At 35.6% G+C, this 27,325-nt stretch overlaps 1 protein-coding gene across 4 annotated transcripts; it reads left to right on the top strand.

The window, feature by feature from the left end:
• Positions 1 to 10,544: 10,544 nt before the first annotated feature.
• LOC113491994 (keratin, type I cytoskeletal 9) lies at positions 10,545 to 27,225 on the top strand. Of its 4 annotated transcripts, XM_026869247.1 has the most exons (6): positions 10,545 to 10,751; positions 19,791 to 19,858; positions 23,332 to 23,466; positions 23,710 to 24,318; positions 24,421 to 24,532; positions 26,419 to 27,225. In XM_026869247.1, the coding sequence occupies exons 2-6, from the start codon at positions 19,798 to 19,800 to the stop codon at positions 26,477 to 26,479; spliced, it is 978 nt and encodes a 325-aa protein (XP_026725048.1). In that variant the 5' UTR covers positions 10,545 to 10,751; positions 19,791 to 19,797; the 3' UTR covers positions 26,480 to 27,225. The 4 variants fall into 4 exon arrangements, with proteins under 4 accessions (XP_026725048.1, XP_026725045.1, XP_026725047.1 ...); XM_026869244.1 differs by having other exon boundaries at positions 10,548 to 10,751; positions 23,710 to 24,532; XM_026869246.1 differs by lacking the exon at positions 10,545 to 10,751 and adding an exon at positions 16,550 to 16,790 and having other exon boundaries at positions 23,710 to 24,532.
• The last annotated feature ends 100 nt before the right edge of the window (positions 27,226 to 27,325 follow it).

Raw genomic sequence — 27,325 nt, 5'->3', positions numbered from 1 at the left:
CGAGAGGAAACGAGATACCGCTCTACAATGTATTGTCTATCTCTCTTAAACAACGGCAAGGTTTATTCTAAGAGTTGATATTCAGCCCCCAGCTCGGAGTGAACTTAAATATAACCTAAACACTGTCCCGGTTCCATCGGAATTACATGTATGAAATATGTCGTCACTTAGTTATAATACACTTGAATATACAACGAACTCATACATTATGTGATTGTATAAGTAATACTTGTTCTGAATATCCTGATTCTTGAATAATGTCACACTATAAGCAGATGTATTATATTTAGAATGTTTGAAGCTTTTTAATGTGATTCATGTAATTAAATACTTAACTAAATGCGGCTTAATTACGATTCGTTTGTGAATGACTTTCAAAAGGCCGATTTTATTATCACTTCAGAATTACAGTTACATGCATTATGAAGATCTTCTCAATAGTTCCATAACTAATACGAATTCTTAGCCATGAGCTAGCTGAAGTGAATTGCCAAAATGAGATCATTAATTGGTATTTTAGTCAGTCTGTTATGAGTCACTTTGTTTATTTATTTATAGCGTTTGTACTGTATAATGTCACAAAGTAGGTTCAATACCCAGTTGTCAATGAAATATACCAATGTCAATATTAAGCTATTCTTGTAAACTTTATCCCCTTTGAATAACGAACAGATAAAAATAACAGATGAAGAGCGTCGTCAAATCAAAAATGGAATCTAAAAAATGACAGTGACGTGAATCTTGTACGTCGCGTAACGCCTAATGTCACTCAGTTGTCAATGTCACGTCACGTCAGGAGGTGTCATGGCTGTCGATTTGCGGTGATGACGTGGAAATCAAAATTGTCTGTCAGTCTTGACGGTGTAGCGTAAGCCTGTTAATGTAGTTTTGTACTCCTGAAGTACAGAAGAAGTAGTCGGTTTATGGTTAAGTTGTATAGTTTAGTTTAATATAACGTTAGTAATATCCCAAATTATTATAGTGTAAGCCCCAAACATATTTGGAGACCGTTTCTGTAATTGACAACCAAATTTCTTTCAAAATTTTTATCACCACATGGATTTTGCATAGGCAATCAGAATTTTAAATTTTAGAACATGGGAAGTAAAAAATACGACAGCCTGGAATGAATAATAAATGCGAACTTTTCATAGTTAAATTTTAAACTATCTTGTATATCTTCATACCTAGACAATATATCCTTTAGGCTATGTACACGAACAACGAAAACAGCTATCTATAAACTAGAATAAGAGTCACAGAATACGTAGAAAATTCTATTTTTCGTCGCGATATGTTTTCTAACTGTTTTTAAACGATAAAACTAAGTGCTGTTGGAAAGTGTTCGGAAGCATCGAGACAGCACTCCACTTTCATATCGACCGTTTTACTAATCTATTTACGTTCAGAACTGACCAGAAAGAATGTAAAATAAAAATGATTTTAATATTTCCTCCCTAAGAGAAGAAAAAATTGATATCTATCGTATTAGGCTACTTAAAAAAAAGGTTTTATATCAACTATACTAAACGAGATTGGAGACACTGAATATTAAATAATTTCATCGAAAACAGGAACTAGCAGTAGAATAATAATTTCATTAAAGTTAACCAAACATTTTTTGCCAAAAAATTATTATGTTACTATATTTTATTTACCCATACCTGCCTATCATATTAGAACAACAAACTACATGATTTTAATCTCGGCGGGTCGATGACGTAATAAAACTAGCCTTCAGGCCCGTCTCATAATCTCCAGATTAGGAGAGAGCAGGCTTAAAACTTTGTCAACGGTCTATTGTGAACGTCTAACACAAGCTTAAGTGGCTCTCAGGTTAATAGGAAAATGGTAAGCTCGTATTATGTCGGAAAAGCTGCCAATTACAAAAGACACGTTACACGTTGTCCAAACTACAACGTACATGCGATCTTCAATGTACTTCGTTATTTAGCTCATGAAACCAGCTTAAAAACAGATAGGTATTGGACGTATTTTTTGTAGAGATTTTCATAGCTTTTGTGAAAAGAATAGTCGTGTTAGAAAAAACTTGTTGGTACAAACTTTATACGAGAAACAAATGAAAGTCAGGTATATTGTTTTGTAATAAACATGATCTCGTTCCTCTCATTCATTCACTAAGCGAAGCTTGAATTATTAACTGTTTGTTGTGTATGGCAAGAGGGCAGGATGGCAAGAATTGAAGATCGCGCCGCGGTTGTTCACACCGCCCGAGGTACGTACAGTCTCTGCAATCAGTCTAGAAGCGCGGTATTCCGCTACAATTTGCGTGGCGGTGGGTGCATAAAAGCCACTCCTATGCCCTCCCCCTTTCTGAAGGCGACGTAGACAAGTTTCCACTGTGAACAAGGAGCTAACTAGCCCGGGAATGTTACTGTAGATAATGTACTCAATTCGTCTTGTATTCAAGCCCCGCATTCAGAGCGGAGCGGTTTACTCCTAATGCATTAAATAAACTATGTATATATTACGCCTTTTGTTTATTCACACTTCAATTGTACGCTTTAGGTTCAAAGTTATAAATTATTTATTCGCTTCCAACCTTTGCAAGAAGGATTAATGCTTGCTCCGTCAGCTACAGACTTCAGGCAGAGACCTAATTTTACGCTTCTGAAGACATTCTAGAAACGGAATAGAACTATCAAGTGTAAGAAAAAGTTCGTTCTCAGTTTTATATACGGGGCTACGATCACTGCCATTACGTTGAATAAGCGGAGTCGTCGTTTTCAAAGCCAACTGTAGGGAGCCCATCCATCGATAGATATTATTTCCTCTTGCACTCGATGTAAAGACCTAGTGGCTTCGGAGTACACCGTTCGCCGGAGCAAACTGAATTAGGAACGTTTTTCTCCATTTTATATCTCTCGCCCTCTAAGGAGCGACGAAGTGTTGAATTATTGGACTTACTTTATTTTATAAAACGATTCCGCCTTCAGGAGATTTCTGTTTACTTTGACACAAAACGTTTTTCACGTTCCCGGTTTCATATTTTATTGATATAAATTGATAGTAAGTCGATTTCCATTCATTTTATGTGTGTGTATAATATTAAAGGGAATGAGAACGAGTTATTGGAAAGTAGGTTGACAACACGTTTGATAGACAGGCGTGAAGTACATTACTACCATACATTTCTTTACGTATTCACGTAATAACTGTGGCGTGTATTCATTTTTACGAAAGCTTGTGATTATATTTTTCCCTCTCCATTTTCTATTACGTCATCTAGTGCATTATATCCTCTAAGTACAATGTAATTGGCTTTTTCAATTTACTCAAACTCGAAATAAAAGTACCATAGCTTATTATCGCACTGTTATAAAATGATCTTTAGTAAAATGCGTCAATATATTCCGGGTTCATTTAAGCTGACTGACCGTCACTGGCTTTTCCCGTTAATGATTGCCGATACGAGCTGTCGTTCAATATCGATTATGGGCTTAACAGAGTTAAAATCTACAACACTGAAAGGGCAATGATAAATTAAAGTTAAAATTCCATGAAAGTCGAGTATTATATCGATAAGTCTATTAAGTCTGAAGTATCGATGCGTTCGATCCCTAGTAAGTAATGCCATTACTATTGAGCGATATCTCGGCTCTGAATACAATTGTCACTGTCGCTTTTGTAACAATACGCTTTTATTTATTTTCATTTGTGTGACGAACTTTTCAGCGACGTCGCTTAAAAACTGGATTGAAAAATTCAATTTATATATTCAGATCTATTTTATGAACGAAAATTTATATTTTAAATCTTACTACTTGAGATAAAACATTTACTTTCGTAGACAGATCTCGGAGAAAACGTCGTCTGATCTACTCCATCTAAAATTACTGTATAATAGTGTACACTAACCCTTTCATAAATAATTAAAACGACTCTCTAAAATCACTGTTTGGCTACAAGAGAAAACAAAGCTTCAGGCCCTTGCCATCCCACGCAGTCACTGAATATCATATTCGTAAAACACAAATAAGACTCTTCATTATGAACAACAAATTAGAATTTAGTTGTGGTAGTAAAATATTGTAGATTTAAGTATCAAGTGTCCAAACGTCAGAGAGATATACTTGACGGCATACTAAATAATAAAAACAGGATACAAAGCTCATGAAAAATTAAAAAAAAGCAGAAACATGCTAACACTTTTTATCGTTACCGTATCGGTAAAAGAAAAAACCCAAAATAAAAGAAATTATTTAGGTATATAAATAAGTACTTTAGAGACAAGGACAACTCGCCGTTTAATCTTATTTAGAGGAGACATCTTTTAATCAAAATCAAGACATATGAGGCAAGAGACCATTAATTCCACTCAGTTCTCTCCATCCCTTTCTTTATTAGTCTGTACACTATATACAGCATATTTTCCATGCGGCCGAGGATCTAGAAGGTTTCGTACCGTGTGCGTCCAATACTGGTTTCCTTTTCATTAAGTTACCGCGTACAATATTGCAGGCTAGTCGTAAACTTGTCGAGGTGGTCCACTCTTTGTTACTCCGTCCATCCAACGAAGTACCTAATGAGACTTGAGGAAAAATTATACCTTTAATGAAATGAGAGAACTCATTTACGCATGTTTCTTAGACGCAAACGAAATTACAAGCTAGCAACAATACGGGAACTTTAGGGTGTGATACTTTACCGCTGTTGGATTGTTTCGCCTTTAATTAGTTGTAGATAAAACACGTATTTTATTGCGTGAAAGCAATTATTTGTCACATTGTTTGGGTCTTGTCTGTGCGAGATATTTGTTGTTTTGTGTTCATGTTTGCGTCCCAAGTCTTTATTAAGAGTAGCTTATAAATTATGTTAGGAGGATACGTGTTTATTTATGATATTGTTAAAAAGTTACATTATTTGTGCTCGAAAATTAAGTTTTGCTAAATTATTATAATTACGACCAGATTTTACATGAGTATTCCTTCAGTCTAATTATTGTTTTTAGAAAGCAAGTTTTAAACTTACCAGTTTAAAGTTTTTAGGGTTCCACAACCAAAGCGGTAAAGCGGAATTCTATGTATTACTAAGGGTCTGCTGTATGTCCGTCACGAGGCTGTATCTAATGAAAAGTAAAGCTAAACAGTTGGAATTCTTACAGATGAAAATTAAATATTAAAAATAGGGATCCAGGTTTACCAACGTATAATCGTTAAAATTTTGTTATTAACAAGTCTGACTCACTCTCGACTTGAGTGCTTTAAATTATAAACGGATTAATTCTATACTAAATCATGTACCATCGTTCATTGTTCACTCACCATTAGTGGGCACATGTGCATCACTGGACTGTTAGCTAATAGGATTAAACACTAATTGGTATACAAGGTGTGGAGGAAATGCCTTGCTGTATTGGCTTTGTTTTATATAAATAGATATCTAGGTACCTGTTTCTTCATGAATCATATAAGATGACCATATTCAAAATTATTATCAGCTATGAAACGTTGTCAGGTGCAATTTGAGGTTAGATCTTTTCTTAGAAATCAGATTATCTCTTGATGAAGGTTAAGTTTTAAAATATGTATATGTCTTTGGGAACACCTTGACACTACATTACTCCTTGATATGAGTACATATAAGTGCATTTATAATAATGGTTAATGGTATAATGGTTGCTCAGAACTATCTTCACAATTTATGCTTGTGTCTAAATTATATGCGTGGTGCCGTGGTTAGGTTAATTGGTTAGTCATTACTAATTTAATATATTTTTATAGTAAACATCGTGAGAATGATTCATCATTAAATGATACAACGGTTTACTTGGCGGTTTATTTATGGACCCGTAGTTTCAGACCCAAACGGAGTCCCACGGCGAGGTACCACGATTCGGACTAGTCGGGCGATCCCAATAAATACATGTAAAATATAGTTTACCTAAGTAAAGACATAGTACCTCCTTAGGTGACAATACATTTTTCATAGATACTTGCAACTTAGCTTCAAAGCTCTCAAGCATCCTTTTAAAGAAAGCTCGCAACATGTTTCACGAACTATATCTTTTAGCATTACCGCAGACTGTAAACACACAAATGTCTCAATCAAACCCGCCACACCGACACCACACCGGCACCACTCAGCATAACTCTTGCATATCCCGCTTTACACTCCATATCTCAGTTTTATTCTGCAGTTGAGCGCAATAGCTATGTTTTAACGCATTTTTATACTGAATATAGCAGAAATAACGAACCGCGCGGGCGTCGAGTGAATTAAAACTAATGGAACGGTTAATTTCTCATGAGGATAAAGCTAGCTGCGAACTCCGCCCTACTGATTCTGTTGCTTCACAGTTTCAGATTCGCACTCGACAGTTGTTTTTTATTTAGTATGATATATTTATGCAGACGTCATCTGTTTTCGACGAAAATCTTTTGTTTCGAAATACGAACGTAGTGTTCGTTACGGCTTTTGTATCACAGATTTGTTTTAGTGGAATGTTAGGCAAATAATTGCTGTTCATTTATAATCAAGTTTATAGAACACTTTATGCGGTCGTTTGATATATAGACATTAGGATTATAAATGTAGGTTTTAAGATAATTATAAACCCTCTGGCAGTCACCCCGGTAGGTTAGTTGGTAAATCTGCTGGTGCATCATTGATGTGACATTCGCAAGCTCAACTCAGCTGAGTTTCAATTGTTTTATACACATTCATATTTCATTTTCTGCACGGATAACCGAGTGGTTGAGGTCGCCACATCAAACCTACCGTGCGCGACGTATTCGATCACCGCGTAGGAGAAGCATTTGTGTGATCCACAAATACTTGTCCTGAGTCTGGGTGTCTTTGTGCATGTAACTTGAATGTTTGTGAAACTCCCCGCGACATAAGGATTAAATTTTAGTAATGAAACGTACGTTTTTTGTTTGATGCTAGAACTCCATAAAACTTACCTAAGGATCTCTCAGTTAAGATTGAAACAAAAAAAATACGGGAATAGGATCTTCTTCGTAAAACAGCAAGTCACATGTAGTACTCAGTTAAAATAACATCTCTAAAAACGAATTTACGATAAATCAAACTCAATATCTCTTAATAAATAAGAAGTTAAAGAAATCTCATTAACTTAACGGTTTCCATTACCCTCTCATAATGATGAGTTCGCTCTGATACGCTTATTGTGATGAAATATAATCTATAAATAGACGTATCGTATGTCGGTTTCGCTACAAGTCTTCTCATATCACGTATAATTTTGTGACGTATTGCCTGAAATATTTTGACATTATTTTTCTAGTGGTATACCTAACTTAAGGTAAGTGAGCTATGAACTAGATACTTGATATTTTTTCTTGATCCTGGATCCAACATTTGGGTGTGACATGGAAACGCAACTACCTTCATTATAATTCGAAATCGGCATTTAATATTATCGTATAATAGGTATGTAACAAGATACACACTACCGGTATACAAAGTGGTTCAGATATTTAGGAGTTGTGGGAAAAATAATAAGCTCAAACAATAGTTGTAGATGCACCCGAATACATTACACGGTTACGGTTCTTTTTGCAATTTACCAACTTAGCTACAAATCAATTTCACATAGGCATAAAACTCATCTCAATCAGAGCAAACTAATTACAATAAAAGCATTACATAAACAACACAACAAACTAAACAAAAGTCGTCTGACGCACTGTTAAGCTTTACAAATGATTGTCATCATACTTCTGTCTTCGTAATAGAGAAAAATACTCTGAACGCACAACTGGGACGCCAGCGTGAGTCAGTAATAAATAACATGTGTGATGATGAATGGACCTTGCCAACAGATAATAAAAATAATTACGTGCGTAACACCTTTACCTACCGTTTTATAGCTTTCCTTGACGTTGAAATGTGCAAAGCGGGCAAAGGTATCACTAAATCAGCCTTAATGTTACCTATCTTCGCTATTTTGTGTGAAACTATATAAAATAAACGGTGTGTATGCTTAGAAGAATGTGATTTCTATTTTATACTAGCTGTTGCCCGCGACTTCGTTCCCGTGGGTAGAAGAAGATGTAGGTAAGTTATGATTTATACCCCTCCTGTTTTTTTTTCACATTTTCCATTGTATCTTCGCTCCTATTAGTCGCAGCGTGATGGTTTATAGCCTAAAGCCTTCCTCGATTAATTGTCTACTCAACACAAAAAGAATTTTTCAATTTGGACCAGTAGTTCCTGAGATTAGCGCGTTCAAACAAACAAACAAACAAACTCTTCAGGTTTATATATTAGTATAGATATTCCTTTTATCCTTTATGCTCATGTTTACCGATTTGGTGTTCTCAAAATCAATAGTTGTTTTGTTTGGCTATAACACGAGCACAAGTCGAAATGACTGGAATTTAAAAGCATGGCAAACTTCGATTTGGATCAAAAGCCAAGCATAGAAGTTTCTTAGATCGTAAACCAACAAATTTGGTTTTGTGTAACGTTCGGGATCTGACCACAAAAAGTTTAGTGCGCTGCCAATGCGCTAGATCGCCAACTGGAACAATGACAAACTGCCGAACGATTTTCTCGAGCAATACGTAGCCTGTACTCAACCATTCCAAGGCACATTCAACTTTGAAGTAGATACTTGCTAGCTGCTTCAGAGGCAGTCTTTGCCTAATTGGTGTATTTCTGTATTTAAGACTTCTATTAGTATAATATAAAATCAATAGTTTAATTGAAATCGGGACTGGTTAATTTAATAGTGTTCCTGATTTTCATCGACCTTCTTTTTTTTTTGTTTTCCTGACAACTTTTAGGTGTCTTGTTCTAGGGCTTTTTAATCCGAGCCAGATCCAGGTATTTTAAGCTATTTCTCTTAGTTTTGAAAGCAATATCCCTTTTTGAAATAACACATCAAAACCAAATAAGGTGGCATCAGTGATGTTTCGTGGAAAATAAATACAGTAGCGACCGCACTGCAGCATCTTCAATGCAAGGTGGGTACGCGAATTTAAATTCTACGCTTCACTTGACACAAAACAGAACTTCGCTACACCGCCTAACTTGTTTACCCACTCAAAGGAAGCAAGAGTTGAGAGCTCTAGGAGTTTTCTTAAGCTCCAGCACATTTCTCCTGAAAAAAGTCAGTCAAAGGTATTGGAAAGCAATTTAAAAGGGTGAAATCCTGTGATTTTTGACTTAGGTAAAAGTCTTGTCAAAAACATTTCGCTGGTGAATTAGGTGTTTATTTTAAGAATGTAGGTACATAGGTTGTATAAGTAATTATCTGGGATTCCTACATCTGTGATATAAAATAAAATAGGTACCTAAAGTCTTTTTATCATAAAGCTTCTTCAAAGTCAAACTTGCTTAAAAGTAGGTACCTGGTGTATCGTTAATGTACCTAACGTTTTATTATGACTACACAAAACCAACATAAGTTTAAGTATTTTAATTCTGAGACCAAGAACATTTTCTCCACACATAGACTCCAACGTTGGCCCCAACAATCCCTAACCTCCCGACGTGTAGTGTAGTGTGTAAACATTGGCCCCAATGTTGGGTAAGCTTTGGCTTAAAGCTATCTATACCGTTAAATTATCCGTTGTACCGCTTACCTTTAGGTAGAAGATAATGAAAAGATCAAAAAAAAACAAACAAACTACATTGTATAGTATGTTTTCTATTACACGGGAATATCTTTAGCAAGCAGTTATCATAGTCGGGCGGAAGACGTGTGCGGAATATTGCTTTAGTTTCAGGATTATGTTTGCTGGAGTGTGGCTTTTGAAAACGCGAAATTAATATTGTGTAACAAATTTCATGTAGTTTAATTGGTTCTGACGGTTTTGTAATAAATATCAATTAATTAAATAATACTTTAGTTTAGTTTGTATACTAAGAACGAAGTGGTACCCATTCATCTTATTATGAACCACCTTAGCTACATACCTACTTGCCCGCCTACCTACTCTGTGTTTTTACTTTTAGTACAGTGGCTTAAATAAAAAATATCTGGAACGCGGTTAAGTAAAATGCGCCTTCACGTAACGCATAGCAAAAAACATTTCACCAAACTCCGGTCCTCGCTTTATGAAAAATAGATAATAGCCGATTCTCAGACCAACTAAATACGCATATAAAGTTGGTTAAGCCGTTTTGGAGGAGTACGGTAACTAACACCGTGACACGGGAATTTTATATATTAGAAGAAGATTGACTAACAATTTGACTGAACCACCAAAACATAAAAGTACAAGCATCAAGCAGTGAAACGAGCGTGCTATAATATGAATTTGTTGATACTGAAACATAGATTTTATTTAGAAAACCTAATTTAAGTTTATTATTTATTCTATTACTTTTTTTGTTTAATATTTTTTTTCTCAATTTTATATGGAGTTCAAAAAACATCAAAGTTATGAATGAACCTTAGGTTGTCATTGTCTGCTGTCATATTTGACATAATCACAGACGGTGTGGCGTTCCTTTTTCTGTCGCAATGTTCGTGCGCCTCAATGACTGTTTTTCTCTTTTCAACACATAACTTTGCAATCTACTTATCCCTTTCGTCAGTTTGACATTTCAAAGGAAAAACTCGAATACAATTATTATATTTCGATGAATCTCGTCGTCGCAAAAGTATAGAGTTTACGTCAGGAGGATATTATTGACCTTGTTCGCGGCAGTCGGACTGGTTTGTGTCATGTTAGGTGAAAACATCTATAGTTAGTTATTTTGGTTCTATAAACAAACACCCTAAGGAGACTTCCAGTATCTGTGCTAATCTCACGGTAAGTTTTTATTTTTTTTATCAACTTTCTAAGTTTGTTGTTTTTACATATTTTATACTCGTACACTTTTTAGCTGCAATACGGATATAGTAATCACGCCTTCAATCGGGCACTGTTGTATTTTAAGGAATCCAGGCCCTGTAACATGTAGTCCTTGATTTAAAGTATAAAGATATTGAATATCCTGATTGATTATTACGATCTTGTAATGACAGTGAAGTGACTCAATTAAAACTTAGTCAGACAAAAAAAACTTGTGTTTTCATAGAATCAAAGCATGTTCAAGGTAATTATGTTTAATAACCAGTTGTAAATGCTCTTACAAGGCAAGTTGTAAACACGGATATTAAAAATAGTGTAACATCGAAAATTATGTTACAGAAAATAAATAGTATTATTTTCAATTTCTTTGACTATGGTTTTTATTACTGCTGGCCAGTCTAAACAGTCAATAATAATTCTTGATCCTTCATGAACCTTTTTAGTTATCTAACTGTGACTAACTAGTCATTAATAGCATAGACTTAATGCTATTGCACTAAAATAAAATTTTATGTATAGTAATTTTATTATAAAGCAATAATAAAATTTAAATTACTAATAGAAACAAACACAGGAGATATCAGTGTCTTATTATGCAATGTTTTGAAAGAGATAACAGTTGATAGAGTAATTAATAATTTTTTTGTTCAATAAATTGTTTATAACCAAGATGAGGAAAACCACTGATAAAGTTGTATATTTAGTTAGTAAAAACCATAAATGATTACTGGCTATAGATAAGTATATTAAGTATGTATTGATGTAGGAGGTTTAATTTTTTCTCTGTAAGCTTTTTCTTGTCCCTCTCCTGGGCCTGCGTTTCCCAAATTTGATAGCAGAATTTGTATATAAGAAAAATAAATATAAACAAATCTCCATATCTCTAGTACATCCTATTGAGTTTAATAAGGAAGTCCGTCAACATTCTTGAAGTGTAGTTGAAATTGTTACATCCTGTCTTTATGTACTATTTACTAATAGACAGACTATTATATTTATATAACCTTTTGTGAAGGCATCTTTAACCCTTTAAACTGCTGTTGTGTCACATGGTTTATTTTATATTGCTCAGCATTCTAAGAGATACATTAACATTTTTACATAATGATAAAAAAAATACAACTTGAAAAACCCCTTAAGAAAATAATGTCCTTAAGGATTATTTTTATCAATAAAATTCTAATAGACAATACTGAAAACCTTTAATGGGCAAACTTAAATATACCTAGAACTTGTGAACCCTCTTGTGTTATAAAAAGTATAATAAGTGATGTTGCTATCTACTTTCTTATTGAAATTTAGCTCGCCACACAAGGCAACTACTTTTAGAGTTCTGAACAGGAAGCATAAAATGAAACCCTCCGCTGAACTACTGTTGTCTTTCATGTATGAGTGTGTCATCAGTCAGTCTGGCATGAACCGTGATAACTAGAAAGTTGATTCTACTATGAAATAAATATTAAGGAAAAGCAACTGTTGTCCCGGTCATGAATCTGATGGGTAGCATTTCTGTTTCTAAAGCCTGTTTTGCGAGTCCAACCCGCAATTTACCAACGTTTTTTTAATATTCTACTTCATTACAATGATTTTTATTTAACCTTATTTATTGCAGTCACGCTTTAGTTCATTAATTAACTAATATATTCCTCTACATGATAATCAGAAAACTCTGTTAGTTAATTTGTTAGTTATATTCTTAATAAAACAAATAGGTACTAAAATAATACTTAAAATAATGATTATTAAATTATTAGTTTCCTTGTAAACTTAAATAAATTAATGTCCTGTAAATGTAAAGCGATAGCAAATAATATTTACTTAATTACTGTGAAAACAACAATTAATTAAACTGAGTTACTGATTCATGGGAAGTAATGACTAATAATTCTTAGAGTTACTATAACTTATTAGTCTTCGCTATTTATTTTGGAATGCAATTTAATTGTTATGAACTGCGACACCAATTTTGATGGCGGTCGATGAAAACGACGACGATTTTTTAATTTAAGACACCACGAACAAACACTGAAGGAAAAATCGTGAAAAGCCTAGATTCCATTTTAGACCCTAAAATCGCCAATCCGTAGTACTAGTAGACTTGGTCGTAGTTTCAATAATCTCAAAATTTGTTACAATGATGTATAGAGGGTCATAAAAACGTCTAGTACGTGTGAGGGAACACTTCCTCTGTAGTCTACTAGGCCGGGAGCACCACATACCCGCCGGTACAATTATGGCGTTATGCCAACGTCAGCTTGCTAATATCAGCGTAGAGTCGAATGGATATAAGTCACGTTTTACCAAAATGTTCAAAATCCAGCGCAATATTCTACAATGGGAGTGCAAACGATAGCTGTGGGACAATTGCGGAAGTTCATACTTTATGGCGACAACGTTACTGGTGGTCGTGTTAACACAATTTTTAACTTAGTACTGAATTAATACGTGATAACAAGTACATATCGAATGTTCGTAAACTACGCGTTGGTTATGTTAACACAAAATCTAGAGGTCAAATTAGATAGATTACATTTATTATATCGTAATGGGGTAAACTAAAGATAACCTAAGGTTTTGGGTGAAGGAATTTTAATGTACCTACCTACCTGTCTAGCTACTTACTGGGTTGTTTTATGGGCGAAATATAAGTTTATAGTCATAGAAATAATGTGTCCATTCAAACAATATGTACCTACAGTTATGGGTTCTCATTTAGCGATGCTTTAGCATCCCAATGGTCCTTATTCAAATCTCTACATGAATGAGAGTTAAACACATACACGTACAGTCAAAAACTGGATCCTACTATCGTCGAAGATAACCTGTTTTATTTATGTTTTTAGTTAGGATATCCAAGTTACTGTAAACGGAACGTTATAAAAAAAAATGTTCACAAAATATGAAGAAAGAAGGTATTCTTAGTAATATAGTAATCTGTGGTATCAAAAACAGAGTCACCATTTAGCAAACAAAGTGGTGAGTCTAAGGTAATACAATCGCGCTTTATCATTTTATCACTTAAGATTGACCTGTCTCAAGGATATTTGCATCAACACAAAACATGCTAAACAACCGGTTTATATTCTCACGTTGAGAATAAAAACTTTGCTGAATGAACTAGCAACAATCGTAATATAAGGGGAAATCCCATGGTTTAAGATAACCTAAAAAATATTAAACATGAGCGTGATCTACCAAACTAACTCAACGAGGAAATCCTTGATTATTCTAACATTTAAAACTTATTAAAAAAAGAACAGTTTTCAATCACACTGATATTATGAAAGCAAACGTTAGTGAATGTGTGCGTATGTTTGTTTCCTTTTCACGCTCAAACGACTGGACCAATATTCGACAAATTTTGGTATAGAGTTAGCTAACACTTTAGCTGAACCCAGGTTACTTTCATCAATCTGTCTTTGCAGCCTAAACTGAAGTCCAGGCGGCCATTAGTCACAGCTAGTTTAATTTATTAACATGTAGGTATGAATTTATCATTTTTCTATACCAGCAGTTAGACTTGTCCTAGAAAGCCTGTGTCGATGCCCTTTGCCCTACTAGACTGTAAACTGAAGGCCCTTTCTCAGTACATCATGACAATTAGTTAACCATTGGACGCCCGACGCCTCTAGCCGGTCCCACTGTATCGACTGTTTGCGTTTGGCTTGACTTTTCCATTTTCCAAAAGTCGTAAAAATTTGATCCCCCATCTGATCTCCATCCGGTCGTCTAGGATTGTAGTCATCGGGCTAGGAGAGCAAAGGAAAATAAAGTATACCCGTGTTTGCCATATGCTGGTGCCCTGCAATACTATAACGCTGTTTGATCTGAAAATCAGTTGTAAAAAATACGCAACACCTCTATTTAAATGCACATACCATGACGGTTTAATCGACACGATAAACTGTCGTCACACAGTCTTGCTTGGAATTTCTTTTCAGGAATCTGTCGTAATAAAAAAATCACCCGATCAATTTCCTATGAATGTACATACGTCAATTTCATATGGCAATGAACTTTTCCTATACGCTATTACGGAATCATGCGAATCAACTTCATTATATCCAAAATCACTTGACTGACTTTGTATGAGACCAACCACAGAATGATACAAAGCTGTCGCGACTATACAAAACCATTACTGTACATTATTCTCTGATTATATCTATAAACCATACTACATACATAATAACTAATAGGGTTCGGGTCCATAAAAATAGAACGTTTATGGGTGATAAGTGATTATGCTGGCCCCTCAATATCGCCGATCTACATTTGGCTGTTATCCAACCAATATAGCTGAGCTTTATCCCATTTCGACGAATTCTAGTAATTCGCACTTTTCTAAATATGTTTTGAGCTTTCTCGCCTTCATGATTTATGGAACACTACCATTTATGTGCTCCTATGCCTATGTGGAAATTAGTAGTCTAGGAGGAAATGACTTAAGATCCATACTTATCTACTTTAAGTGATAAAGTTAATAACAGACATACAAAATGCCGACCTTATGTGTCAGTCTTTGTTATCGTCAATTCTATACTATAACCACAGCATAAATATCATGATTTTTAGACTGTGCTATAACGGTTTGTTCTAATGCAACGCTTATTTTTGAACTATTTTTATGATAAAATGTTGTTAATGCATATAAAAATAAGATAGAATATTATTTATTGCCCAGTTGCACACCACACTGATAATACGGAGTTTGACAGTCATAAATAGTTACATGGTGCCACAATGGTCAGTATAATCGCTAAGAGCGATCTTTTACAGACAACCTTTAGATGGACTTGAAAGTAAAGGAGCAAAGTTTGTTGTCAAACGAATACGTTAATCGCTAAGTATTTAATCTTGAACGTAGTTGCGCTTACTTTATTGTTGTTGCGTGTCAGCGTGGCCGGTTCATTGATTTTTAAAAAATCATGACACATGATATTATATCTTTCCCACGTGGACGGAGTCGTTGACAACAGCTAGTGAAGAATAAAGTGAAATAGACTTTAAAACATCACTTGGCTAAGTGTTACGACCGTAAGTATAATTCAAGAGGTCTTGAAAAGTTATATTTCTTTTAATAGTTCTCTCTTATAAGCCTCTTAATTTCCTTTTCAAAATTAATCTAATACCCTCATTGAGTCGTTTGAGACTTCCTAAAACAAAACTGCTTTATGATTATTAAGGCCTTGACTTATTCACTGTTCCACTTCGGTTTCCGTTGTATTGATTTGATGACGTCAACTATAAGTAATTACTCAGTAATAACGTTAATGACGTTTCTTGTTACTCACGTACAACATCTGCATAAAAATGTTTAGGGTCAATACACACTGAAAGCGTAGCGCCTGTAAGCGTATATTACGAATAATTTTGAATCTTTTATACGTGACTATAAAGTTCACAGTAATTTAAAGGCCACGAGACTGCACGGAACGAGCCTTCTAGCGACTCGCGATGCCTTTCTCAGGCATTACTCTTATGGTAGCTACATGCCGCTATTATTACAATGGAGATTGACCCTTAGCCTTTTGATCTCCCAAATGTTGTTTCAGTTAATTCTGTCAACTGAATAAAACTCTTTTATACGATTCTCACGAAATCTTATCGAAGCATACGCGATTTTTCACATAAAATACCAATACTATACTTTTATAGTAACCTTAGCAACATTCAAATTACCTTTTTTGACAATGTATTTTTGTCGATTCTAAATGTTACGTATGTATATGTATGTGTTGTCCATTATAAGCTACAGTCTTCACGTGGCTGTAACAACTTATTCACGTGTGAAAACATAATCCTCTCGGCTTTGCGCCGTAGTAAGTAAAAATAGACGGTCTCCTCTTCATAACTGAACAACCATATTCACAATAACAGTCCAATCGATAAGTCTACACGGTTTCTCCGATAAAATATTTGTTAGGCAACATAATGGCCTAAGTTTTGACAGTAATTGCCATTAAACCAAGAATTATCAATACCTACACAAAACAAGTGCGTAAGTTATTTTGCTTTGATTCAAATTGTACCTTGAAGTTGTATAACATTTATTTTGTCGATATGATTTTTTTTTGTCTGTTTTGCAATTTGTTCAAATATGTAGTAACGGTTGTAGTGCTAATTATATTTCAGACATATATTTATTTAAATTACGGAACGTAAAGAACGATAATTATGCAATTTTTTTTTAATTACACGATAATATCGAGATCATGCATTAACAATAATAGTTTTTTCCCTAGTAGTTTGACGTTCAGCGATAGCTGCTGTATGGCATACAGTGTTTGCTGTGTTGTAACCTAACCGAAATGCAATAGTCCGGATTTCACATATTGAGCTTTAACAAAATACTTACTTATATCAAATGTCACTTGCAAGACCCAGCGTGGATTAAATCATTTCATTTAAATTTAGTCTCACATTTTCGAACTCCTCTTGTAAATCCCAATATTTGGGTGTTTTACACTAACATTCATATGAGTATATTCCTATAAGTTCATCCAACGACCTTTCAGTGTTAGCAATAAATACAAATGATCTCATTTACGAATTACCCCGTCTTATCATCAATATACGTAATGAAGTGTAAACAGCTTTGTTTCTCAGTAGCATTACAACTTTTGTTATCACTGGACCGCTAGTGCGCAATATTTTTATCGTCCATCAGTTTAATACATGTGAGTGATTCCAAGTTTTATATTTTGTAGTAACCATGTAGTCACGCCTTAACAATGCAACCGGCTTTGAATTCGCACAGCGTGTATAAATCGATGTGTCGTGTATAGCTTAGGCGAGAACGAAAATCCGCTCAAACCTCACGCGATACCACCTCTGGAGCATTTTTATCTGGCGTCGCCGCAAGCATGAAGTGTGAACACACCGGAGATTTCCACCGATATAAATCCCGGCACGCGACACCCTTACTTTACACCCGTCGCATCCTCAGTGCAATACGTGAATTTGTGGAGTGGAAGCTGCAGGCGGTGCATCGCATCTCAAATTTTAGCACAGAATCTAGCTACTGACAACTTCGATATGATCTAACTCTGAACGCCAATTGTCACGTACTCGTGTCTATGTGTTATCAAGGTTTCACACCGCCTGGCGCCATCGTGTTTTCCTTGTTATTTCATTGTATAAGGTCTAATATACAATGACATGACATTGTATAGGGTTAGAATCTTTATTCTCAAAATGATATGTTCTCGACCTCGACATCTTTAGGGGTGTTATTCCGTCTTGGCCCAGATAAAACAAATACTTCCGAACTGGGTTAACCAGTTAAGTGGTATTCGTTACATTTTTATGATCTGTATTTGACGTGAAGGATTAGAAAGCCATTAAATAGACAATAGCCAGTAAGAGAAACGCTTGTGGACGGTTGAAGCGCGGAGGTGACAGGCGGGCCGTTAACATGGCCGTTACAGGCTCAAGTGATATATGAGCTGCGAAGTGGCTTGGTGCCGCTGTCACTTCGCGTTCCGCCGCCGCTCCGCACAGGCAAAAAGATAAAAAGGATTCCGAAATACGATTCACAAGTGGGCTGCCGGAAATGGGCAGAAAGTTACCGAGCACGGCTTTATGTCGGGCAATATATCTCTCGTATCGCTATCCAATTTCTGCTCTATGGCATGTAATATCCCCCTAGGGATCCTTTTAATTTGAATCTCCTTTTTAATCAGCACCATTCATTTTCGAGGTCTGCTAAAGACCGTTACGTTTCCTTTCTTTACGATTACTAAGATTATAGCCAACCAGTACATTTTATTAATACGCATCAAAAATATGTTTGTTCTGATCTGCCCATAGTAGAGCAAAGCTCATATTCGTTCGATGGCTTTTCTTTTTCACGCATCTATTTATATCTCCGTTTCTGCCTTCGACAACAAGTTGAACGCTGGCAAGTCTAGTATGCTATACCACACTGACAACTATTTTTAATAAATACGGAGCTCTTAGCTATATTATGTTCACCTCTTCTCGAAACAAAAATATGAGTAATATTCCCGACCGAAGTAAAGTCCAAGGAAGCCGAACCAAATTGATTTTCCCGTATAGTTTATTCAACCTGTACTTCCCGTGTAGGTATACTGAAGTTTAAGTTGCGTGACTGGCCCGACCCCTGACCTCTGACCTTCATTGACCTACGACATTGAGGTTCCCTACAACCATCCCTATCATTTCGCCGACAGATTTATTTCGACCGCTATTTCTATTAGAACATAGAATATTCAACCTTTTAATTTTCCTGTATTCAATACATGTCTGCATTTAGAAGACAATTCATTTTTCCTGTTTGCGCTTCCTGGTCTTTCCCAGTATTGAGAGCTTGGTGGCGGCGGCTTCCAACAAAGTCAAAAACAGTTTTGAACCAACATTTTAATATAGATAAGATAAATTGTTAACATTCTAATAATTATAAACTGATTACAAAATATGCAATGAAAATGCTTCTCACATAACTTACATACAGTTAATTAATTGTTCAAAAACCAATTTTCAATTCAATTTACATACTTAGCCGCTAACTGTTCAGCTTTCATAGGAATTAGACCCAGGACATATAAACAGACGCGGCGCTACTCCAAGCTGCCACTAACTAGATCCGTCGTTCCTCCTGTTTTCAATAAAGAGAAACAACTTGTGTCATATCCGCAAAACGTTTACTTACATAGTGGAGCGCGGTAGTTGGTAACGAGGTTATACGAAACAGTTTCGGCGAAATTGCTCGGGGAATGTAGCTAGGTGTCATAAAGTTTCAGCAAAGCTGTCGGACAGACGTGTGCTGGGTTGAAATACACGTGTCGGAGAGCTATTTCATCTTGCTTACACTTCAAGTTTGTTAGAATCTTGCCACTGGTACCCTCTAAGCGTTCAGCTAATGAACTGTTAAGCTCTCGAGGTTAAAATGTTTTGGAAACTTGTCACGTCTCCAATTTACTGTTTCATTTTTCTTTGTTATACCTGTTTTATCGAAAGTTTTATTTGTTTCAGATCAAACATGGATTGGAGGACTGTATTGTGTGCTTTCGCCCTAGTCTACTACGCTGACGGATTTTCAAGTAAGAACTTTGTACATAACTTGTAACGAAACTTTACATCTTATAAATGAACAATTTGTAAATATTCGAATGGCCTTTTGGCCAATTCGTCCCACAAAATCGAAAACAACGTTATTGTAATAGCAAAAGCAACTTCGGAAATCTCCCTCGCGTATGCTAATTTACGCTCATGGAAGTTTTACCTATACGTACACGACACCACAGTAACCTTAATCATAACATTTTTGGCTTTACACCCGCTTCATAAACAGGCGCCTTCAAGCATCACGCTTGCGCATCGATGCCTATCGACGTTATACCTTATTTTAAACGATTCCTGTCTCCAATACCTTCCGATGTTTGACAGCATAACACTTTTTCTGAAAGCACGTACACGCAACCGCCGAATTGCCAAGATATGGCTCCATTCCATTACCTAATGTACCTAATGTCGGCGTAAACCGACTCTCAAAGCGACAAAACAATGAGTTATGATCCCGCTCCATGTTGCCCATTTTATTTGTTTATATTGCCTCAAGTTTTACTTTGCCATCGAACATTTTATTTTGGGGATAACATGTTACGTAGGAAACATGTTTTGCTTGTGAATAAACGTTTGGTGGTGATGATTAGAAATTACATGTCATGTTACCTATAACTGTTTGCAGTCAAGTTTCCGTCTATAGTAGTAGATGTTCATAAACATGGGATCAGACATCGGATAGCTCTTTTTAATTAATAAAACAAGTCATGTGATTTGTGCCGTTGTAGTCACGTTCCTGCTTTAACGAACAAGACACAAAGAGGAGCTATTTTTATTATCTTGTTAGGACAAAACACGTTCCTAGATGTCATCTCAGGAAGTCTGACAATGTGTCTGACTGCTGTATTTTACGTTGAATTTTTCGGAGATCGGGAATTCTGTACCGATGTACCTGTACCTGAAATATGTTTTGTATGAGACTCAACGTACTCAACATAGTAGAGCATAAGTGCCTCAACTGAAGCTGATGTCAATAAACATACAATTTAAACATTTTTGCTACTCGGATTACCAGTCGTAAAGTATTGTAATAACAAGTATAGTGAAATATTAAGACATAAAGTGCAGAGCACTCGTTTAACAACCAGCGTTAACCTCTGTCATTACTTCAACGCCAGACATGGCTTTATTATCTACACCCGGCGTTCCTTTCTCAAGGAATATGATATGGATCTAGAAGTTCAGCTTTTAGAATACGCTTTAAGATAACTGCAGTTGGCCCCGTTTTCAACTGATTAAAGTCACGTCTAGAAAGTCAGGGAACTGAGTTAGGCAAAGTTCTAAGTGATTTCTAATAATACGTTAGTTCTTCAAACAACATTTGGAGACTGGGAGTCATGATACAAAATCCTACCTATATTGGAGGTAATACCAAAACTGACATGGTAAAAAAGTTTCTAAATTCACCTAATATTTCGAAAGTGCAATAACAGTTTAGACTCGATAACATTTCGGCTACAAAATACCTGTATTACGAAACGTATTATGATAACGCACATAAAACCTTCGTAGTGGAAAACAATTCAACGCCAAACTTTTTCGGTTCGGTAGGCTTTTATTACGTGTGATATTGACTCTCGAAGACGACGGCAAGTCCAATCTAAGTATATAATCTTGTATATGCAAATGATCCCTATTCCCTTACAACCGAATTCTTTACCCGGTCACGCCTTTAGGGTTATAAAAGGGCAAATTCTCGTAGACACAGCGAAATAAAATATATTCATACGATATTATATAGGTTTCTTTTTTCATTTTCAAACACGTTTTACCTATCCAAATGTTTTTTATTATCCAGCAAACAGGGATGGAGCGATTGTAACATTGCGTACTCTGTAGATAATACCCCTAAGTATCTGAAAATGATTTATGTTCTGGAAAAATTTGCAGTACTTCCGCATCAGGAATTACATTACGAGGAAATGGACGTCCATTTTGTTCGTGTGTACAATGTAAAGATAATTCGGAAAATTGGGTCCGCGCTTTCGTTGTAGAAGGATATGATAGACGGGCCATGTAATCCAATTTTTTTTAGCAGCTACTCTTGGGATTTTCTAGTAGTCGCCTTTAGATTTGCAATTGAAACGGAAAGTTACACGGCAAAAAGTGAGACACAGGAATTTCGACCGTATTTTATAAATAGAAATGATAAGTATCAACCATTAATGCTTTCAAACAATCCTGAATGTTCGAATTCTCGAAAATATTCTTCATAATCTGATAACCTGTCACAAAAACTGTATCTGTTATTGTGGATATCTGAAACAGTTCTTTGCCAATGATATTTTTGACGATCCCTTCTTAGAAAAAGTAGGAAGTTACGTAATTGTCTGATGTACCATGAAAAAGCGACGTTAGATGCCAGATAGATACTGGATTACGTAAGCGTAATATAATATCTACCTGGTATTGTTAAGAGAGTTCAGAATTAAAATTATGTAAAGTCATTTAATTATTCCATTTTCTTTCCGAACTGAATATCTTGATTTAATATTCTACCAATTAGTATCATACTTCATAAAATCATAATAACCACATTTACGCCATAGTTGAATTTACAGGCTTCAAAGCAAAGCTATATTTAATATAGCTTTGCTTTGCTTTGTTGTATATTTAACAAATAAAAATAAATAGTAATAAATAATAATATTAAATTAAGATACTTTGTTATAACTTGTTTTTTATACTATTGTTTTGTAGTTCATGAACGGTTATCTTTGATTTGGGCCAAATTGCTGTTTAACTAAGTTAATTTTAGGAATCCTAACATTTTAAGGGTACAAATTCGTCTGCTCGACCCAAATAAAAACGAGACAGCAATTAAGAGACTAAACGCTTAGTGTTGCCAATTCCAAGCCCTACAAATCAGCACTCGTAGTAACATACGTACACACGTAATTGCCTAAACCCTTTCTTTCACACACGAGGTGACAGTTTCCCATACCCGACAACTTTAGTCCTCAAAGATGCGTTCCGGTGAGCGTTCTTTTTCCTGATTGGTTGGCGTTGCTTTGATACTAGAAGAGTCGGTTTCGGAAACTAGTCTCGCCTCGTGTACGAACAAGCTTATGGTTTTATTCTCCGCCGTATTGTGCTCCATGTAATTAAGAGCGACTGGCAAACCTGTTGCCAGATATCGGGCGCCTGTCCAAATTAGGTTGCGGTCTTAGTATAGGGAATACATATGTGAAGGCTTATGTGCCGTAGATAGTACAGAGGTGATATTAGTTTGATTGACTACTATTGTCAGTAAGCTACTGCCTTGCGTCATGACCTACCTTTTTGTGTAAAACTGGGGCCTATCAGTACTTACTAAAGTGAGTGATGCACTTATAGAAGGGAGATGCCGTTCTATACACTGTTTAACGTCTACCGCTTCAGTTGTTTTACTAAAGACTTGACGGCTCCCTGAACTGTTGATTTATTTTACAAGTTCTTTTTCCAATTACAGAATACGGACGCACCTGTAAGGACATAGGATGCCTGAACAGCGAAGTGTGTGTCCTCGCCGAAGATCCGTGCACGTATCACGGCAATTCCAACTGCGGAACATATCCGACCTGCAAGAAGAAGTCTCAAGTAGAAGGTAAGAAGTTAAATGAATCCAAAAATAGGTTCATTGTCATAGCACGATCGTTCAGTTAACAAGGGGCATTGATAATTAACTAAAGTTTGAGTAGCATTGTTTCTACGGATCATACAATCAAACATCTTTACGATGTTTTAATACGTATTTTTTATCTTACTAAAAAGGGACGTAATTTAACACATTATTCCTCCTTTGTGTAATATTGGATACGGATATTTTACCCTCGACGTATTTTTAAAGGTTCGCATTCGGAGCCTGCGAAGCCAGCACCAGCTCCAACGCCTAAACCTCCCCAAACGCCGACAAGAGACTTCGAATCGCCACCTAACTACAACCCGCCGGCCCCGCCGGCAGGAGGAAACTCACCTTACGGTGGTTCACCCTACGGTGTTGGCTCGCCTTATGGCAGCAACACGCACACTGGTGGCAGTTCACCCTATGGCGGTGCAAGCAACCCTGGATCACCATACGGTGGAAACTCTCCTTATGCCGGAGGATCAGCCACTGGCGGAAACTCACCTTATGGTGGTGGCTCGCCTTATGGCAGCAACACGCACACTGGGGGCAGTTCTCCGTATGGAGGTGCAAGCAACCCTGGATCACCGTACGGTGGAGGCTCACCCTATGGTGGAAACGCACCTTACGGTGGCTCTTCGCATGGTGGTAGCAGCTCTTACGGCGGCTCGCACTCCAACACTGGCGGCAGCGGCAGCCCTATCGACAGTATTCTAAACACTCTGAACAAATACGCCAACGGCGGCGGCGGTGGCGCGACTGGGGGTGCTGGTGGCACTGGAGGCCTATCCAACGTTTTCGGATCTCTCTTGAACGATTTCACTAAGAATGGAGGTCTGAGCAACATTTTTAACACTAGGCCTATAATGGAAAATCCGAACTATTCCTCGCACAGTTCCAATTCGAGGAGTTCTAACCCCCAATCTTACCCATCAGGAATCCAACAAACGTATAGTCAACCAAATCAGAACAAGAATTACGGACAAAGTTATGCGCCCCATAGTGGAGCGGCCACGCGCAAGCCCGTCCATTACGGGTGGAACGTTAGGTAAATTAAATTACGAATGACTGTAGTTAGCTATTGAGTGGCACATCTGGTTCTTTTATCTTTACCTCGCACGAACAACGCTTATTGATCCTTGATCTGCACTACTTCAATTAATATTAATATTCAAGCTTCAGTGTGACTAATATTGCGAATTACTAATTTTCTCTTTTGCTCTGTAGAGGCTTGCAATGGCTTATTTGTTTAATTTGGTAGATTTTAAATATTGATGTAAAGTAAGCAAGGTTGTTGTTGTATTTTTACCATTATTACACTATTGTCTGCCTGTAACAAATAGTCACAATAATGAGAACACAAGGTGTATCAAATACTGGATCTGCACATAGAAATGAACAACATCTTCATTCAGTGCGTACTATTAACAAAGAAGGCTGAATTTAGATCGGATTTTTATTTGGAGTTCCTAAGTTTTTCATTTTAATGTCAAGTGAAGTATTTAAATTATAGCCACACATTTTATGCGACACCTTATATAAGAGTGCATATTTGTAAATATCCATCCCGATGCTGGTTGGCTTCCCATGTAAAGGGAACTGGGATGGCACCTTGTAAAAAATATGTACACGTAAGTGATATTATTTCATACGCACTTAGATGCAAATTTAAAAAATACTCTAGCTGCATATTTAATTAAGAATCTCACAATTTGACATCTCAAATTAATGTTTTAAAAAGGTGGAGGAAGTGGTGGTTAATATCTTATGTTTGACAGGACAACCAGAGTACTTCGAGTTAACCTGATAACTTAACTTGCATGCATTTAATGTTTGCATAACTAGAGGTATGATTGTTAACAACTTTGAGGCTATACACCGATTACTGAAACGTGACTCGTCAGTGAGTTTTGAGTTGCCGATACGTCGTGCCGTCCTATTGACGTTACTTGTGGGATGATGAAAATATTTTGGTTATTTGGGTAATAATGGAGTTCTATAACTAACTTCGTTGTCTGTCTTTCTTTCACCAGAATAGTGATAGCTAGACAGTCCAAATTTTCATAGATTAAGGGTTGGCAACGGTTGGTACAGTGATCAATTTAATGGGAAGAAAAAACTTTGTAAATTTGTTTTTCTCCAGCCTATTTGTATAGAACACTATAGCTGTATAATGCAAGCGCATTATCGAGCAATGTCAATAGAGGGCTCCTCATGCCTTCTTTATTATTTTTTTTCGTAAAAATTAGACACTAAACGTGCATATTTGGGATGCGTTTCAGGAATCAGTATGGATGTTAATTAATTCCTTTTACGCCTATTTATTTATACTGTAATCTATACTCTCTGTAGCTTATAAGAATACTCATGTTAAATATGGCTAGATTACGATTTGGGATCATTTGTTGGTCAGAATTTAAGATAAATAGTCTTATGAATCAACGTAATTATTGTTCTACATGCAATTATAAAATATGTAATTGCATATTTACGTACACTATGTCCTCAGTTTTTTGTGACTTTACACAAACTAATTTTTATACGACTTTAAAGTAAATAGGTAACCTGTTAACAATTTTTTTTTCATTGCTTGGACATTGTGTACCAACGCATGACATTAAAACCTCTAAGATTTATCTATAATAAATTATAATTAGTTGTACTTAGATAAAACGTAAGTTGAAAAAATATATGTCTTATATTTTGTAGAACAGTTCTTTTTTTCTTTTTATACAAGCCTTTACCCCACTGTGTATCTATAGTAATTCTTTATTTCAACAAGTGTTTTTTTTTCTGTCACTATGTAGATAGGTTTTAAGCGTCAACTGTAATATAATCAAACAAGTAAGTCTGCACTGTCCAATTGTCCATATCGTAAACTAGCCACTGACCAACAAAAGCAATGCAATTTCTAATATCATTATTTCCTTTCAGTGTGACAGTGGTCTTGACGTACCTGATACATCAATATATCCAGAATATTATTCGTAACTAACTCTAATATTATATTTAAGTATAAGTATACAGTGCTGTTTTTAATTCTGTGTTATTGTGATAAGCGAAGTGAACATTAAATGTTGACATTTTAATTTTTTTTTTCTTTATATCCGAGCTTTTGCCGGTAGCTCTGTCGAAATTGTTTAAGGGCTTCTATAGATGAATCTCAAAAAAAAATAAGAATAAAATATCATAATTTATTCAGACAGTTGTAAGACTCAAAACATAGTTTGTCTAATTTTGGAATGAAGTAAAAATGCTTTCCATAAGTAATATTTTGAACTCATTCTTTAGCATGTATAAATTTTATTTTTAATATCATAATCACTTAAAATTTAAATAAAAACATTTACACCACTATAATTCCAACCCATTTTTATACCCAAGGAATGTCATGTAATTAAAAAAAACTTAAAATTACACCAACCCCTATTTACTACTTATAAAATTTATAATCCTTTTACATCCATCTATAATTTTACTCAAACATAATAATTGTTCATTCCAATTGACATGATTTTATATAAATATAAATATATTGTTACCATAAAATAAATAAGTAGATGAAAGCTATTCTCTCAAGTGGGAATTATATCTAGCATGTATTTTATATCCACATATAATGTAATATTTATTATAATCCACATGGATTTGTATAATGATTTCTAAAACCATAACATCTCAAATAGAACCTCATGTCATACTTAGTTTTCATAATAAAGCCCCAGGGGTCCTATTCTATCATTTTTTTTTAATTTATGGGAACCTCTATCCGATGTTCTTTTTTTCAACTGATGTTTAATGGCTTTAGGCTTCATAATACAACTCTAGTATATATACATAA

The sequence above is a fragment of the Trichoplusia ni genome, chromosome 3, assembly GCF_003590095.1.
Source record: "Trichoplusia ni isolate ovarian cell line Hi5 chromosome 3, tn1, whole genome shotgun sequence".
NCBI classification, from domain to species: domain Eukaryota; kingdom Metazoa; phylum Arthropoda; class Insecta; order Lepidoptera; family Noctuidae; genus Trichoplusia; species Trichoplusia ni.
This window is presented reverse-complemented; position numbering and strand designations above follow the sequence as displayed.

Excerpts from the sequence above, each read along its gene's own strand:
- LOC113491994 (XM_026869244.1), top strand. The coding sequence starts at position 19,798 with ATGGATTGGAGGACTGTATTGTGTGCTTTCGCCCTAGTCTACTACGCT. Across the intron at positions 23,467-23,709 it reads GAAGAAGTCTCAAGTAGAAG|GTTCGCATTCGGAGCCTGCG; the intron begins GTAAGAAGTTAA and ends GTATTTTTAAAG. Across the intron at positions 24,533-26,418 it reads CATTACGGGTGGAACGTTAG|TGTGACAGTGGTCTTGACGT; the intron begins GTAAATTAAATT and ends ATTTCCTTTCAG.